We start from the raw sequence: 18350 nt of genomic DNA on the forward strand, positions 1-18350 counted from the left end.
ATTTGAGTAAATGTGGAGATGCAAACCCGGTCTAATATGGACACTTATTCACTGAAATACATATAGATGTTATTGCTATTGCTTTTTAATTCAATGAGGCTTTTTCTTCAATTTCTTTCTCCAAAGAAAGAAACTATTAGAAAAATAGTTTGGCTCGGAAGCAGACATCCTGAACAAGAACTATGCTAGTAATTAGCTCATGTTTCCAAAATAATCCAGTTGATATACACTAAAGTGTCTGCTTATACAGGACTTCCAATCACCGAGGGAGAAATACTATCATAATAAACACTGGCGTCCAAATCGAAGCAGCATGAGGCTCTCAACAAATGTTGATGAAAACATTTGCTTTCTTCTACTCAGTCTCATTTGGAAATTCATGCCTATACCTACATACAAGGCTGGTGTGTCTTTGGCTTTCCGTGACTCTTCCCACCCCACCTTCTGGAAATCAAACACATCTTAACCCTGACCCCACACATGACACGACTTACCAGAAGCAGACCCCCTAGTGAGAAGTAAGGCATTCAGGTATGACATTTGAAGACCACCCTACCAGAGGCCCCGAGAGCATGAAGCCAAAGTCCGCCATAGAAAACCCAGTAATTAGACACTAATAATAGAGTGAAGGTGTAAAATTCACATCAACAGACTAAACAATCCTGAGAACAAGACCGAGATGGGAGGGGGGCTTACTTGGGGGAGAAGGAGGGAGTGTTCATGACATGCTCATCAAGCCTCCAATCTTGTCCTTGAAACTCAGTCATCTGCTTCAAGGTCAGATGAGTGTTGAATGAGAATAGATGTGCAAGGCAGGTGGAGAACAAAAGAACAGAGAAATGTGATCTTGGAAGGAATCTAACAATACCTTAGTTCTTGAAGGTGGAAAAGAGCAAAATTCTATCATTCCTTTTGCTTCAAGAGCTGTGAGCTTCCAAAGAGTTTGGGAATGAAGCTGAGCTGACTGAAACACCCAAACCACAAAGGTCAGGCTGTGCAATTGTGAGGGAGGCCAGTGTAGGGCCCACTAGCTGGCTCATTTGCTTCCTTCCAAAGTAAGAGCTGAAGCCAGTGTCACCCCCTCAACATCAGGGTCTTGCTCTGGCTTTTATCAGAGCAGCCCTGATGCCACAAAGAATGAGAAAGACATCAATGTGTGGCAGTAATAAGGTCACTATGGTTCAGCAGGGGCAAAGGAGCAGAACTCTGGCACCCCTGGAACGAGTGCAGGGCAGGGCTCAGCACATGGGCTGACAACCACTCATCATAGTTCATCATGGCTGATGCATGACTCCTGGGGATCAGTCTTTCACTTTTTCACAGATTTCCATACATTAAAGCCAATAGGACACTCTGAGTCCCTCTTAAAGAATGATGCAAAGAGCTCACCTTTTAGGATCTATGAATTTGTACATTTTTCCATTGTGAGTCTGGGTCATACTTTTACTACTTGATAGGATGTAAACTTCACCTGCCAAGACAGAAAAGCAAGAATTACAGGTTTTTACTTCTGAATGCAGAAATGACAATGCAGACCTCCCTGAGTGGTCAAAAATCTAGATATGACTTTTTTTTTTTTTTGCGGGATGGGAGTTGGGGACATATCCCAATGTATTCAGGGCTGGCTTCTGTCTGAGATTACAGACCACTCTTAGGGGTCACATGCTATACCAGGGATTGAACCTCAGTCAGCTGCAGGGCCTACCTACTGCTCTATCACTCTGGCCCAGGTATACAACCTTTGGCTCTCACCAATCTTGTCTACTAGTAGTCACTTTTGACCAAAAGTCTTCTTGATAACCTAAGTTGATGGAACACATTATTTTTATTTGTGTCCAATACTACCTTATTGGAACAAAATAAGCTAAAAGGAAACATCAGTAAAAAAAAATCATCAAGAAAATACTGTCATGCATTTTTAGAAGAAGTCCTAAGTTCGGTTGTCTGAAAATCCACATGGATGTGGCCCATTTTTTGTTCAAGGCCAACTGGAAATTACGATGCATGTACACATGTATATGCACATGTATGCTGATGTGTGGGTGGTTCAATAGATCATCTATATCTGTGACCATCTACAGATTATTTAACTCCATAGATGCTCAGGAAAACCACTTGCTCAGATATGAGAAGAGTCCACAGGTCTAATTCCAAAATATTAGGCTCCAATCTTCTTGTTCCACATCACTCTCAGAGTCTAAATCAGGCCCAAGAGTACCTACTTCTCAGTACCTACTTCTTGCTCTGCTCTTATCTGCATTGCTCTGCCCCTTGCTCCTGTCTTTCTGGCTTTTCTTGGCCTCTTAGCTTGAATGTACATGGTAGGTTCCTCCTATATGCCTGCTACTGGTGCCTTCAACCTCAGGCTCTTCTATCCCATGTTCCTACCTCACTCTATCCAACTCCTGTGCCAAACTCTGCCCATATCATAATTTGCCCAGATTCAATCTCTAATTCCCTTTCTCATAAATCTTTATGAAAGTGACTTTCCTCCTGCCTTCAATTTTCTCTTTAAATTTCCTGACCACACTATTTCAGTTGTACTTTTCCAAACTCTTACTAATCTCTTCATCTCCTTATAACCACTTTCCACTCCAAAACACTTGTTAGCAATTGAAGGACATATCTACATTTGTAAATATATAACACAAACATATACATCCATAGATGTTGAAAATTATTTGTATCATTTTCTGTTAGAAGATAAAATTCATGCCTATATTCCCTACTTCTCTAGCTCATAAAACTGCTTTGCAAAGAATAAAAAATTATCAATGTGTGTTGGAGACAGGTTTTATCTTTATTCTGCTTAAACATGTAATGGGAATATTAGTATTGTTTAATTGAATTGAATTGAAGTTTGGCTCCTTAACAGTTTGTTCTAAATTAAAATAAATATTTGGAAAAGTAGCACCCTGACCTGGATTTTTAATTCCCATTCAACCTCTCTAATTCTAGGCTCTGCTCCTGATGAAGAAATGCAGCAGAGATTTCGGAGGGAACCACTCTTGTTAATTACCACTATATCCATGTAATTCAATATATGGAGCGGATCACATGAATAGGGACTTATAACCTATATTTATGATTTTATGTTTATAGGTCTTTAAAATATATATTTGGTTCTCATTCATGAAACAGTCTTTGATATAGTCTATATTTCTTTCTTCCACTTTATAATTATATATTATGCACAGATGACTGCTTTCTGACTTCTGAAAATGATGTAATAAAATTTACACACATGCCACTCAGATACAACAGAAAAATTAAAAATAAAGTTAAAAGCAAAGAAATGTAAGCATAAAAGGTGATATTTCAACAAATAATTAGTATGATTTACCTGGTTTAAGCCTTAAAAAAAGTACATCCTGTCTTTATAATATTAAGAAACACACCTAGACAACACCAGATTCTTACTCTTTTTTGTTTCAAAGAGACAAAAAAAAATCTAGTCATTTAAAAAAATATGACTCCTAAGTAGTAATATGCCTATTTTATATTAAAGTATAATGCAGTAAAAGTCTAGTTTTTATAATAAAGCATACATGATGGTACAGATCTGGAACATATGGATTGCCTATGTTTCATTTGCTGCTTAGGCTTCTGACATTGCAGTGAGTGGAGATAAACTTTTATCAATTTTCGCCAATGGATTTGTAGCCAAGTCCAAGGAAATCAAAATGATTCAGCATATGTAGTTACTTCAAACTCTGAAATCAAAAACTTAATCCTAATTTATTATATTTTTATTTTATTTTTGATTTTTGGGCCACACCCATTTGATACTCAGGGGTTACTCCTGGCTAAGCACTCAGAAATCGCTCCGGCTTGGGGGGACAAAATGGGATGCCAAGGGATCAAACCGTGGTCCTTCCTTGGTTAGTGCTTGCAAGGCAGACACCTTACCTCTAGCACCACCTCACAGGCCCCTAATTTATATTTTTAAATCAGAGTTTTCCAATGAAGTTTTAAATCCCATTATATAGTATTAAAGTGAGGAAAAGTCTCATTCTGGTTCCTTTGAGTGGGGTAAAAGAATATTATGGGTAAATAAAATTTTAAAATGCATTCAGTGCTTCATACAGATTGGATATTTCTTTTTTGGATTAGTATATATTCCCAGAGCTCTGTAATACATCTTCTATTTCAGAAGTCTTGTGAGTTCCTTGCTAACCCAGATGAGCATTTGGAACTATTTCAATAAATTCTCATTATGATAGGAAAACCACATCCATACAGTTGGTGGGAATATTTCTATTTGGATGGGAATCATGACTTTTTTTTTCTTAAAACCTAGAAATTCATTCTGACCATAAGGAGTCTGCTTTGTTTGGCTATTATTCTAATGGGAATAATTATGAAAAGCTTCTTATCTCTGTAATTTAAAATTTATTTCCTTTCCATTCTTGGGTGTTTCATATTTCAATTTCAACTTTTCTTTGGGGGGTTTTTGGGCCACACCCGGTGACACTCAAGGGTTAGTCCTGGCTCTACGCTCAGAAGTCGCTCCTGGATTGGGGGACCATATGGGACTCCGGGGGATCGAACCACGGTCTGTCCTAGGCTAGGCTAGTGCTAGCGCTGGCACCTTACCTCTAGTGCCACTGTGCCGGCTCCCAATTTCAACTTTTTAAGTCAAATGAATATATATTTTAATTTAGATAGATTGTCAAGATTTGATCTGTAGTAGAGGGTACATTTTCACACTTCCTAAAAGCATCTTAATATACTGCCCTCATCAACAAAACATATTATCTTTCTAAAACAGTCCACAGAACTCATCCCAACTTCAATCCCCAACCTTCACTGGTAACCTCAGTTTTGTGGTCAAAGTCTAAGAGTTTTTAGAAAAAAATTTTGGTTACTGTTTTTAACTTTTGTGGTACCAGAGATTGAACCAGGGTCTCACACATCAAGGCAAGAGCTCTCTCTCTCTCAGAGCTATATCCCAGCTGAGGTTCATTTTGTTGTGTGTTCTTTTTGATTTTGTTTGGTGTTGCCTGTTAAATAGCATGTAGCACATACACTATGTGATTACTTTCTAAATCATGGGTGAGAAAAGAAATCTCTGTTCTGTTGAGAAAAAATCTAGACACCCTATTGGGAAGGAGTCCTTGATGAAGTTTCAGGCCACATGGAAAAAAATAAATGTGGAAAAGAGGGCTAGGTGAGGTTTACATTATCTTTAATAAACTTATCTAAGAGACATAGATAGGTATGAAAATGTCAGGTAAAATATATTGACAAACTTCATCCAAAAATATCTTTAGATACTGAAAAAGTTCTCTTTATGATTTTGTTTTTGCCTCTCTTTCCTCCGCTTGTTACTCGTATTTCTGGAGTCTACATAAGATGTAAAAAACTTCCTGGCAGGACCAGAGTGATTGTGCAGTGGTAGGTCATTTGCTTTTCATGCAGCTGATCCAGGATGGACCCTGGTTTGAACCCTGGCATCCCATATGGTCCCCCAAGCCAGGAGGGATTTCTGAGCGCATAGCCAAGAGTAACCCCTGAGTGTCACTGGGTATGGCCCAAAAACAAACAAATAAAACAAACAAACAACTATCTGTAATAACTACAAGGAGAGTGTGATCCTCTCTTGTTCCAGCAATACATTCTCTTTGCTGGATGTTTCATTTCCAACAAATAGAGGTTGGATTGTTAGACTTCTTCAGGACAGAAGAGCAAAGCCTCTTGTTAGCAGGAAGCAAACAGAAAGATCTTGCACAGTACCTAATTCATCTTCTCCAAATCCCAATATGTGGCCCGAAAGGTGACCTCTACAGGAGCCACTACTGCCGAGACAAAGTGGCTTTTCTTGCCATTGCTTGCTCACGGGACTTTGCTGGAGAGTCAAGAAATTCCTACAACAGAAACATATCATAACCCTACAATGAAAATGTACCTCTGTATAAAAGAACATAATAAACTGTTTAAAATAAAACTCGCAATCATCGACCTGGTGTACCAGAGTTTGGCTTCTAAAGGGAAGAAATATTACAATCCATAATATGCATTAACACTGGAATTCTCCAGTGGGGGAAAAGGACATCAAGATAATAAAGTCCTTCCCTTCATCCAGAGAATAATGTTTCCTCCCCAGGACTAAACTCTTGGAATTATTAATTAGAGGAATGTGGAAGATCATGGGCTCAAGATACTTTTCTGTTTTTTTCCTTGCCTCCAAGCAGCTCAGCTCAGCAATGTGCCTGAAAGCCAGAGACTTAGAAAATGAGAGTCTCAATTTGGATTTCATCAGAGTTCCTTTTAATTATCCATTGGCCATTAGTAGTTAGGCTAACAATTACATTCTGTCATATACTTACCTACACAAAAGGTAGACAGCAACAATTGCCATAAGTTCTAAATATCTGGCTATTTAGTAAATATTTCTGCAACTCCTATGACAGTATAAATAAATTATTCTTTATGCCAATACATTTATTAAGTTAAGAATTAAGGGAAGAGCCTACATAATAGAACATGTCCACCTGAAGTCTTCTCTGTTCTGAAAAACTAGTTAAGACACTTAACTGAATCTGTTCAAAACCCATCTGAGGGTTGAAAATGCAGCTTAGTGCTAGAGCACTTGCCTTATATGTCAAAGGCTCTAGATTCAACCCTCAGGACCCCCCAATAAAAAGCATCTCTTAGAAAGTTCTTCTATTAAAATGCCATAAATAAACATTATCTCTATGTCCCAGACCTGGCCTCCAAGGCTAACAATCAATCATCTTACTATTTTGCTAACAAGTCTGCCAAATAGTTAACTGCTGTTATTTGGTGTATCAAATCATATTAGAACAGGAACTTACCCATTTCGATCTCCAAACACATAACTGCCATAGAGTCTTTCAGACTGGCAGCCCCGATAAATAAATCCACCAACCAAAGGGCCATTACTGAATGGCTTAAATTCTAACAGCGATGGCTCATTTTCTGAAAAGAAAGAGTATACCTAGATCAAATAATCTTTTTCCCTTTTATATTATTATTTTTATTTATTATTAATTATTTTCCCTTTGTATTAATTACAATTTAAGCACTGTGGTTACAAAGTTGTCATGATTGAGTTTCAGTCATACAATGTCTGACTTCAATAGCACATTTCCTGCCACCAATGTCCCCATTTTTCCTTCTGTCCTCTTTCCCCCTGCCTGCCTCTAAGGCAGACATTTTTCTTCTTCTCGTTCTCTCTCTCTCTCTCTCTCTCTCTCTCTCTCTCTCTCTCTCTCTCATACTCTCTCTCTCTCTTTCTCCAAACGAAGCATTCTCAAGCTAAAAAAAATGTAGGTCAAGTAGTATTTATGACAATCGTCATGTTTTTGTTCTGAATTCTTTCCTACAAGATGGGTCTCTGCTGTAGTTATCTAGTAAAAATAATTATTCCCTTTGTTAAAATAGTAAAACATTCAAATAGCTGATACTGTGTTATAAATGCTGGTTACTATTATAATCTCCAACTGATTCTGAATACTTAGGAAGCCATGTATATCAACTGAAAAACCAAAAGATTTTGGCTGCCATTAGATCTGCCAACTGAATCTGGGTACTTTGGAAATTATGATTATTTTTACTATAAAACCAGTACACTTTGAATCACATTGAATTTTTTAATTAATTTTAATTTTACATAAAAGATATTTTTACACACATTGCTTCACTGAATATTTTGACAAAGTTTATAGAATTATGTGGCTAAATTCTTCTACATCAGAACCAGAGAATACAGGAGTTCTGGTTGCATCCCTGGCACCACATGAAACGTGGAGCATTCCTGGATATAAACCTAGATGCCCTTTAGTAACTGGTGAAATGACCAGGAAATCCCTGATATTACAAGCCCAGAGCAGCACTACATCCTACATCCTGCTACATCCTGTAGCAGCACTACATTTTGCACTGAATTCAAATTGGCGAAGATACCTTGGATAGCTTTGGGTCTCTGATTGATTGAGAACACATGCCCACATACATGCGCATGCACATACCCCCCCCACACACAATATTTCTATTCAAGCTATCATCTACTTGAATACATGTCAGTTGCACTGGAAAAAATCTAAAGCCAATTGCAAATTTAGCAGCATTACTGTGTACTCAATATCAATGAAGCTACAATCAAAAGGCAGGATTTCAGGAAATGCCATGGACAAAGATAGAACGAAAATTTACTTCTGCTCTCCCCTTGTTTGATGATGGTGAGACCACATAAAAGAGCAAATACAAAAGTTAAGTATCCCGTAATTTGTACCCAAGGACATCGATGCTGAAATGCTTATGGCCTGGAAGTCTACTATCGGCTGCCTGTGCTCCCAATGTGAACCTTGCCCCTTAATGCTCAATGACAATGAACCTTGCTGGGCAGTAACACAGCATATCAAACAGGGATTCTCTGTACATAATAATGAGTCAGGAGTTGTTCAAGTTGTTTTTCTGTGATGCTCAGGGGTTACTCCTGGCTATGCGCTCAGAAATCACTCTTGGTTTGGGGAACATATGGGACGCTGGGGGATCCAACCACAGTCTGTCCTAGGTCAGCAGTGTTCAAGGCAGTAGGGTTACTGATGTGCCACTGTTCCAGCCCCATTGTTCAATTAACTACACAGACTGGGATGAAGTACACCTGTGGACAGTTACTGAAGAGCATTGTTTCAGCTTTATTGGGACATAATTAACAAAGATATATAGTGTATATCCTGGTCATTTGGTTATAGGTATACATTATTGAAAGTATTCCATGGATAAGGTTCTTTCAGTTTGCCTTTTTAAAAAGTAATTTGGACCACACTTGGTGATAAAGACAGGGTAGTGGTTATGGGATCTGAGTCATTCACATTGTTGCTTCAGGGCACTAGTGTTGACCTACAGTGCTCTAGGAGTCTATGCAGTGCTAAGAATCCCATGTAGGGTCTTGTCGATGCCATATATGTGCCTTATGACTTAAGTCAGGGGTCTCAAACTCACGGCTCACGGGTTGCAAATGGCCCTCCATACAACATTTTGTGGCTCTGCCCTAGAGGAATCTTTTTTTGTTTTGTTTTAGTTGTTTGGGTCACACACCTCAATGTTCAAGGCTTACTACTGACTTTGCACTCAAGGATCACCCTGACTTTGCCTCCTGCGGCCCCCAGGTAAATTGAGTTTGAGACCCCTGACTTAAACTGATTCTTTATGGGTATGTTTTCAAAACATAAATATAGGGCTGTCACTATGGTAACTAGTTTCAGTTGAATTACCAAATAATGTGCTTAAAGAATTCAGTTGAATATATATGGATGCAAAATTCCATCAAGTTAGTGACTCTTAAAAAAATTTTGTTCCAAGCCACATCATTTTGTTCCAAATCACACACACACACACACACACACACACACACATACACACACACACACACACACACACAATTACACACACCTTAAAAGAGTGAAATGACTGGATCCCACATGAACTAACATAGCTGCTTCATTCCTGGTGTTAAGCAAACATATCTAATGAATGAGTAAATAGAAGCAGCACTCAATTTAATAACATTAATCCACTAGTTCCAGAATCATAGTAATATTTCATATGTGGCTTCCTTCAAAAATTAAAATTTGGACTTCATCATTTTCTACATATCTCTGCACATGCTGGTAATCCACTATTAAAAAATACTATCTAAATCTTCAATTTCCAGGATTTGAGTAAGCTGTTTTTACAAGTCTGTGACTTTGTTTTCTCTAAAATAAACACCTTTAAAAATTAGATTCTTATTTGAAACACATAATTTTCCTATTTGCTAAGACGAGCACACTGGGTATTGAGAAATTTCTTGCCTTAAACACTTGGCTTTTCCTCTGTATATAAGATGTTAAGACAAGTTCTCCCTTATATTTCACACAAAGGGAAGTTATTCATCTTGCTTCACAGATGACCAAATATTAACTGCTAACTCCTGAAGATCCACTAAAAATTTCTGAACCTACAGAGCACCATTCAATCTGAGGCAAAGGTAATTAAGCAAACAGAACCTCCTGAGTTTGTAAGAGTCCCCAAGTCTTTAAAAAATGAGCAGTTGATTTCATTTACTGCTGTAAGGCCAATGCTGGGATTCTTTTTTCGGACCCTCATTCAGCAGAAATTGTTTCTCCATTTACTTAATTTTCTAAAGTAGAACCAAACTCCAACCCAAGCAAAATCAGCACACCATAATCTATTTACCGTAATCTTTCCCTTTTATAATCTGGAGGATTCTAGTTGTTGATCTGTTCTTCCCTATGGAATCTGAACAGAGTATGGTTAAATTGATGCTGGTATCAGAGGGGTGTCGGTCCACAGCACATCTGCAAAACAAAAGGGGCAACACCCTTTAATTCCTACCAGAGTGTCTTCTATACTCAGACGAGAGACCCAATCAACCCCACCAAAGAGCACCCTGTGGGCTGGCAAGGTTATTATTTGGAAGCTATTGATAGTAGGGATGTATTTACTGATTCTACTGAAATATAAATATCTGTAGGGGATATTTTTTCATTTTTCTGGATATCTCCCTCCATGCTGAATGCACACAATAACATTAAGCATGTTAGTTTGTTGTTGTGAAATAACATAAGTATAATACAATGGGTAAAAAACCAAGAAGTGAGCACAAGATCAAATTAGATCTACTATATTCCATAAAGAATTAGTTTGTTTGTTTGCTTCTTTCTTTGTTGCTGTTGTTGTTATTGTTGTGTTTTGGCTTTGTGTGTGTGTTTTTGGGCCACACCCAGTGGTAGCACTCATGGGTTACTCCTGACTCTGCGCTCAGAAGTCGCTTCTGGCAGGCTCAGGGGGCCATATGGGATGCCGGGGATCAAACCAGGGGTGGTCCTGGGTTGCCCATGTGCAAGACACATGCCCTACCACTGAGCTATCGCTCTAGCCCCTAATTTTGTGTTTCTTACAAAGAACTGTGATATTTTAAAGTACAGAAAGGTTGAGGAAATAAAGATTTAAAATTTTGAGCATAGAGACATAGTATATGGGGAGGGGCTTGCTTTGTACGTGGCCTACACAACTTGGATAGCTGGTACCACATATGATCCCGAGCACCACTAGGAGTGATCCCTAAGCTCAGAGCCAGGAGTAAATCCTGTGTACAATTGGGTGTGGCCGCCAAACAAAAATAAATAAGTAAATAAAAACCAAACTATTCTCTCCCATCACTGAGAGTATTTACTGACAAGACTCCAATTTCATGTGCATTCTAATCTGGGGTGAAAATTCATGGGCAAATCCTTGAGTCCTCTATTCCCTTCCCTTCCCATTCTCACATCTTTAGCACTGCATTTCTGTAGTCTCCTTCAATGCCACAGATCTAAAGGAATCAATGTCAATGAAAATTTAAATAAAAGGAATGCACTCAGAGTATGGGTCAGGTGACTTGTTGAATTATATGATTTCTCAAATTCTCCCAACAATTTTATACTTTCAGTTTCTCCTCTTAGACATTATGGAGATTCTGCACCAGAAAATTATCACACAAGTGGCCACTGTCCTCCTGGGCAAGGTAGGATGAGGAGACACTCAGATCTCCATTCATTTGATATTTCTGGCTTCATCTCTCTCCTCATCAACTGGTAAAGACAAAAAATGTTTCCAGGCATTTCTAGATGTCCTCTAGAGCAAAAAACATACCATTTAGAATCATGTTCTTAGCCGACTAAAATAACAAAATATGTAAAACCAGCTGTTGGGACCAATTAAATCAAAGAAGAAAAAATAAATATGCAAACATGGTTTCTAGGGCTTCAGAGACAAAATCATATACTTGAACAACTATCATGAAACAAACGAAAATGAATCCATTCATAATGGAGACACTAGCGCCTGGCTGGTCAAAGATGGGTGAGCTGTTGTGTGACAACAGTCGCTGTATTGTACTCTCTGATTCAGTGATTCACAGAATAAAATGGCTGGCAGGGATGGACACAGAGACAGGCTGTGACTAAAGGTGGAATATAAATTCACTGCATGCAAAAAAACTGTCCAGTTCTATGGTGGGGAATATAGTACCTAGTTCAGTCCAAATTGAATCCAAGAGGAAAGAACAAATTAAGTCTCTCAAAAGAGAAATTACTAGGGGTAGCTGAGGTTCTCTGTCTGTCTATCTGGTCCCTGAGGAACTCATCTGCCCATCCAACCTTTCATTTCTTTCATCCGGAAGATGCGGAAATTGGTCACAATCCACATGACCTAAGACAGCACCAAGACTGAGCATAAATGTCTACCATAAATGCTGAAGAAACTGTGATGAATCAGCATCAGCTCTGGTCTACTTTAACCAATGAACCTTCCGCACAGCACACTGTCCATGTAGAGGCTGCGTGTGCGTGCGTGTATATGAGTTTGTGTGTATGAAAGTAGTTTATATTTCAGAGGAGCATAAGAACACCTCTGGTCAGGAAGCTGACACATAGGGAATCTACAGTATCGTTGTTTCAAGTTTGATGTGAAATGAAAAATTGCTTTCAAAATAAAGAAATAAAAGTCTTTAATTTAGAAAAAACAAGGTTGTGGTCATACTCAGCACGATGAGTTTAGCTGAGAGTCAGAAATGAGATTATAGGTGCAAGATACAGTTGCCATTACATAATGGTAGGGACTGTGCTTAAGGCCTGTAGCACCATACTTGAAATACAACTGTGAAAGACTTGTAAAAAATATATAAAAATAAAAATGAAAATGGCAAACACATAATGGTTGCACCTATTTAAATATATATGCTATATATATTATTTTTCCAAAAATAGAATGCATGAAGCCTACAACAAATTTAGTACTTGGCTCAATACCCTGTCCCAACCTTGTAAGAACAATGGGCTTTCCTTTCAGCTGATGACTGTGTTTGTTCCCTGTCTGCTTGGTGAAATCCAACTTGTCTTGAAAGACTGTAGAGGGAGACATGTCTTCAGCTCTGTGCTAGAAGGTAAGAACATACAGCACAAGCCCCTTGTCACTGTCAAGGCTGGGAAAGCTCCTTGGTTTATGTCTCTGCGGGAAGGCCAGGACCCCCAGATGGAGGTGGAGGGAGAGGAAGGAGAGTGCCTGGGCTGGAGGGTGTCGGCAGCCCCTACTCCACTGTGCTGTTTGCTGGAAATTTCTGTAAGGGCTGAGCTGGAGGAATGGAATGTGGCCGTTTCCTCCACATCCTGAACCCACCGTGAGTATTCCCTGTCGCGCAGATTTTAAGATCCGCAGAGATGCCAAAAAGGAAATGAACTGTAGACTTGGACTTTGATGGAGGGGCGGTGAAGGGCATGAGGGATTATAAAAGTAAAAAGCCTGAGAAAGACTCACCTTGCACATACTGAACACTCAATAAACATGCAACAGCAATCATAACTTCACTAGTAAATGAATGAATGTGGCCCCAGGCCCCCTGGAATGACTAACAGCTCAAACTGGAGGAGTTTTCAATCTAATATTGCTACATTTTCCCTCTGAGGATTTTGAATGTGTCTCACTCTGCTCTCTATAATTCTTGGTTGTTCTTTTCATTTAAGGTCACAATAGCCATCAGTCTGGAAAAGATTGCTTTGGTATTCATAATTGTCTTTGTTTGGCTATAATCATATTTGCTCAGTCAGGTGCTTGAGGCCATCCCTTTGGTACTTGGGAGACTTTCGTGATGCTGGGGACTAAACTTGCCCTCTTGTGTGTGAAGCATATGTCCCAGACCATTGAGCTCTGTCTAGCCCTGTCATGTTTTCAAGTAAAAAAAAAAAAATAGGGGCTGGAATGATAGCACAGCAAAGAGGGCCTTTGCCTTGAATGCAGCCAACCCAGGTTCAATTCCCGACAATTCATATGGTTCCTCAAGCACATATGATTCCTGACCACAGAACCAGGAGTAACTCCTGAGCACTGCTGGGTATGGCCTCCAAACAAAAACAAAATAATAGTAACATGCAGCCCAACTCCTTTCAACTGAATGCTATTTTGCATGTTAACTGAAGCTGCTATAATAAGAACTATAATTTATTTAAGAGCAAGTTGATGCTGTAGCTTGTGTATCTCTTATGGATGGATTTATATTTAATTATCAACCAGCCTTACCTTCCTTGCATAGAGGCTCTCATATCCCCCTTAAAGGCAGAAGGAAAGGAACAACTAGAGAAGCTTAAGGAGACCATGAAAAGGTGGACTATTCTCTCTGAATTGTCCAGATGGCATTTGTATCATTACTCCAGACTAGCAGTGCTGATCTAAGAATAATTCTCCTGTAGAGATCGTATAGAGGGCAAAGCATGTGGCTGACTTGATTTGATCCCAGGACCCGCATCTGGTCCCTAAGCCCTGTCAGGAGTGATCTCTGAGCACTGAGCCAGGAGTCAGCTCTTGAGCACAGCTGGGTGTGACCTCAAAACCAAAAAAAAAATTATCCTCAAAAATTCTAAGGCATTCTCCCTAACTCCTAACACATCATAAACTAATTTCCCTGTACTCCTCTGTCCTTTCAGTATATTTTGTATGAGGGGGAAGATGAGCCAGTGACATCTTAAGAGGAATAACCTGGGACACCACTCCATGCCTGGACACCCTCTTTCATTCCCTAACCAACTCCCCTCCCACCACCCAGGGTCCGCCTGGCTTGAAAGGAGATGAGAGCACAGGCGTGGCTCACCTGCCTGGATCATGCAGGCCATGGGCAAAAACCTCCGGGGGCTGGTTGGTGCTGTTGAAGTGCGGGTTGCTCCTGGGAATGGAATACGGCACCGTGCACATATTCGTGTCCACATCCAGTCGCAGCACTGAACCTGTGAAATCACTGAGAAATCGGAGGACCTGTGAATATTTCCTCTGCTGCCATTAATTGTGCAGAAATGGAAATCGGGAGGTGGCAGCTGGGGATAAAAGATTCACCCTTGCCCATGTGGCTATAGTGATAGCACAGTGGGTAGAGGGTCTGACCCAGTTTCAATCTCTCATATCTCATATGGTCTCCTAAGGTTGTCAGGAATAATTCTTGAGTGTAGAGCAGAAGTAATTCCTGAATGCCTCTGGGTGTGGCCCAAGACACCCCCCCCAAATTAAAGAAACCCATCCCCTGATTTAAAAAAATCTCTAGACTCCATCTAGTGGGACATGAAGTCGAGACTGTGTTGCCAGGAGATATGACCCAGGTAAATAACGGTCTGTGAGGGGACACCATGCTGCAGTTTGCATCTCCCTTCTTTTCTGTCAATGCACACTATTTCATGTCCCCTAAGAAGCACAAGGGGCCCACATTATTCTGTAAAGCAGTGGCTGAAGGCAGCACCAAGGTGCAGAGCCTGAAGACACATGGAGGAGAGAGCCTCACCAGGAATATGGCTTTGGAACCCTTCATACAGAAACTCTCAAAAATACTCTATCTGCCTAGTGTGGAACTCTTTTGTCCCTTTATAAGTGTAGATTGACCCTGGAGTGAGACATTTAACTGTGGGTGGTTCTTAACTCTCACATTCTGACTCTGTCCCCTGACAGCAAAAATACTTCTGGGGCCAGGGGTGCAGCTCAAAGGGTAGAGCACATTCCATGCATGCTTGAGGCCTGAGGTTTGCTTCCCATGTGGCCCTTGTTGGCCCTAGGGCAAGAACCACTAACATGCCAGAGTTTCAATCTCCAGAGAAGTCAAAAGCCAGTTGGGCTTACCTTAACCCATCCATTTCTTCCATGTCATCCAGTGTGATCATGCCATCCCCGAGAATGATGTACAAAAAGCCATCGGGGCCGAACAGCAGCTGCCCTCCCAAGTGCTTTCTGTGGAGCTCTGCTACCTCCAGAAACACTCTGGCCGTTCTCACATCCACTTGATGGGGATTCTTTCTGCAATGGGAAAGAAGCAATTTCATAACTGTTGGAAGACATGGGAACCCACTAGCAAGCATGGCATCTACCCTTATGAAGCAAACACCTGTGCTGGGAATTAAGTAAATACTTGGAGCAAATCTGAAATGATCCCAAAGTCCCTTTGTTGCCAAGTTTTAGGAGAAATGAGAGTAAATAAAGATCTTTGAGGGATAGAACTGATCACTGGAGCCATTCTCCTTGAAGACATTTAGGGCTTTCAGCAGGATAGAGATAAGAACTTAACCATGAGCACCCTCCAGCTAATTATCTGTCATCTCTCAACCCAAACCCATGCCAATATAATGGGAAAACAAGAGAGAAAAATTTGAGCCTCAGTGCTTTTTTATTCATGATACCTGGACACTGTGTATTCCACAACCCGAAGAATGTGGTCGTGGGGCCCGATAGCCCAGCGTTCTTGGTTGGTAGTATAAGACACATAGAGCTTTCCATTTTTCTTGTAATTGGGATGGAATGCAAGGCTTAGCAGTCCTCTTTCATCTCCTCCCTGCAGTCAAATGGAAAACACAAAGAATCGTGAAGTTAATTATGTTCTTTATTGTGTTTTGACTGGAACCCCAAAAGAGTCGCTTTCTTTCTTCTGTATAATCTTTGTCCACACTCTTTTCTTCTCTTCCTTGTCCAATGCACAAAAAAGGATTATAAAACATTTCCCTTGGTGGACCTCTTTAAGGGTTAGGAACGAGACAATTGTCTTGTGTGGTTATCTCTGCACAAGGCCCATATACCACTTTTGTTAAGTGATTTGTGTGTGTAATCTTGGGACACTCAGAAGACAAGTTTAAGTACAGCGGAGAATTCTTTGCTGGGTTACTAGGTTGCTTATAGTTCATAGAAGACAAAGCAAAAGGCTGATAATCACCAGTCACTTCTAATCCAAGCCTCCCCAACCTAAAACACAGTGTGGGCTGCCAATTCCCACTGTCTTGGCAATATGTTTAGAAAACAGTGAAATTGCTTGTGTAATATGTAAACCTTTGTTTTACCCCAGGGCCTTCGATATCAGCTGTTTCTACGATGGTGGTCTGCTCATCATAGGTAGGTAATAAGCACTCGGGGCCTAGCTACGTAGAAATGAGGTCATTTTACATGGCTCCCTTCACTGCTTTGAGTTTTTCTTTAGAAAATCACAGAAAAATGGGGGGAGAGGCTAGAAGCAAAAGGGCAAGGGTTGGGAGTAAGAGAAATACTGGTGAATTAATGTCAAGGATTGTATACATTCAGCATGCCAAAGGCTGGAACAATTAAAACATCATCGTGTTCTCAAATAGAAAGGCATTTTATCTTTATTTTCTGCTAATTCAGCTTGAGGAAATTCAATAGGGTCTTAGCATTTTCCTTGATCCCACAAGTAGTCGAGGAATTTCTATCCTGAAATCCAAGTATCTAAAATTATCGAGATTGGATACTCAAAAAAAGTTCATATTCAAGCAGATGGAGTGCGCTCCCGTCGACAGGCATGATGAGGGGGTGAGATAGGGTAGGGGGGAAACTGGACCCAGAAATGAAATGCTTCGAGGGCAGAGCCTACTTCACACTGGTTCACTTAACCTCACATGGCCCCCGGCCCAAAGCTGAGCCTCTTTAGGGAAGCCAGGAGGGAGAGAAATCACTTTTCAAGGTTACATTCAATTAGGCAGCACTAGGGTCTTTCAGGAAAGATCAAGGGTAAGCAACAGGGCGGATAATTGTTTGTCATCTTGTTCAATGTAAATTTGGGCATTTTAGGCATAAGACATGCGGAATCGGAGACAATCTTCTTTCAGAGAGCTACCACCCAAAGGAATAAAATACCCAAACATTAAGAGCATGGATTAATTAAAAAACAGAGGTTATAAATCTTCCAGAATGACCACCTTGTTATTCAAAAGAAAAAAAAATCAGTCTCTTACTTTTCTATCATTGTCTGCTTACTTTTAATTAAGGAACACACTTGTTAAAGTATAAGACTCTAATGATTATGATGTATGGACAAGTCTTTATTTGGGAGATTATATTAGTACGCCTTTCATCTTAATGTGAGTGTGCTGTGTTTCCTCCTGTATCATCATAGCCTGTATTCTGGCCCCTCTCAGGAGACAATGAAAGCTCAGATGGGTAACTACTATTGCTTGCAGAAAGAGCCATTACAGTCTAAAACCTTCTTGACAGATGGAGAAGGGCGGTCTGGGATGGGATTTAGTTTGTGATTAATTCCTCTTCAAAATATATTTCCCTGTGAAGCAGTCAATGCGGGGGAAACTCTCTGCCTGCCCACTTCACAAATGTTTGTGTTCTCTAAGCAGCTTTGGGCTGAAAGCAATTCTTTTGTAGTTTTTAATCAAATCATCTGAAATATAATTTGAGTTGGAAAGCCACGAGGTTTCTAACTGTGCTGCTGCTGGCTTTTCGGGAATTAGGAAAAGTTCCATTTCGGCACTGGAGAAAGACAGCTGGTAAAAGAGATTTAAGCAAATCCTGGACAGAAG

The 18350-nt window shown here is 40.1% G+C and overlaps 1 protein-coding gene across 3 annotated transcripts in view; it reads right to left on the minus strand.

Annotated features, from left to right (window-relative positions):
- HHIP (hedgehog interacting protein) overlaps positions 1-18350 on the minus strand; it is a 150466-nt gene that overhangs the window by 66982 nt on the left and 65134 nt on the right. For all 3 annotated transcript variants that reach the window (XM_049770048.1, XM_049770047.1, XM_049770046.1), the window contains exons 5-11: positions 16218-16369; positions 15664-15837; positions 14654-14797; positions 10207-10328; positions 6819-6942; positions 5737-5867; positions 1390-1471 (exon numbers count right to left, since the gene is read on the minus strand). In XM_049770048.1, the coding sequence (XP_049626005.1) occupies positions 1390-1471; positions 5737-5867; positions 6819-6942; positions 10207-10328; positions 14654-14797; positions 15664-15837; positions 16218-16369 (929 nt within the window). The remainder of the gene's footprint in view (positions 1-1389; positions 1472-5736; positions 5868-6818; positions 6943-10206; positions 10329-14653; positions 14798-15663; positions 15838-16217; positions 16370-18350) is intronic.

Source organism: Suncus etruscus, chromosome 3 (assembly GCF_024139225.1).
Source record: "Suncus etruscus isolate mSunEtr1 chromosome 3, mSunEtr1.pri.cur, whole genome shotgun sequence".
Classification (NCBI taxonomy): Eukaryota; Metazoa; Chordata; class Mammalia; order Eulipotyphla; family Soricidae; genus Suncus; species Suncus etruscus.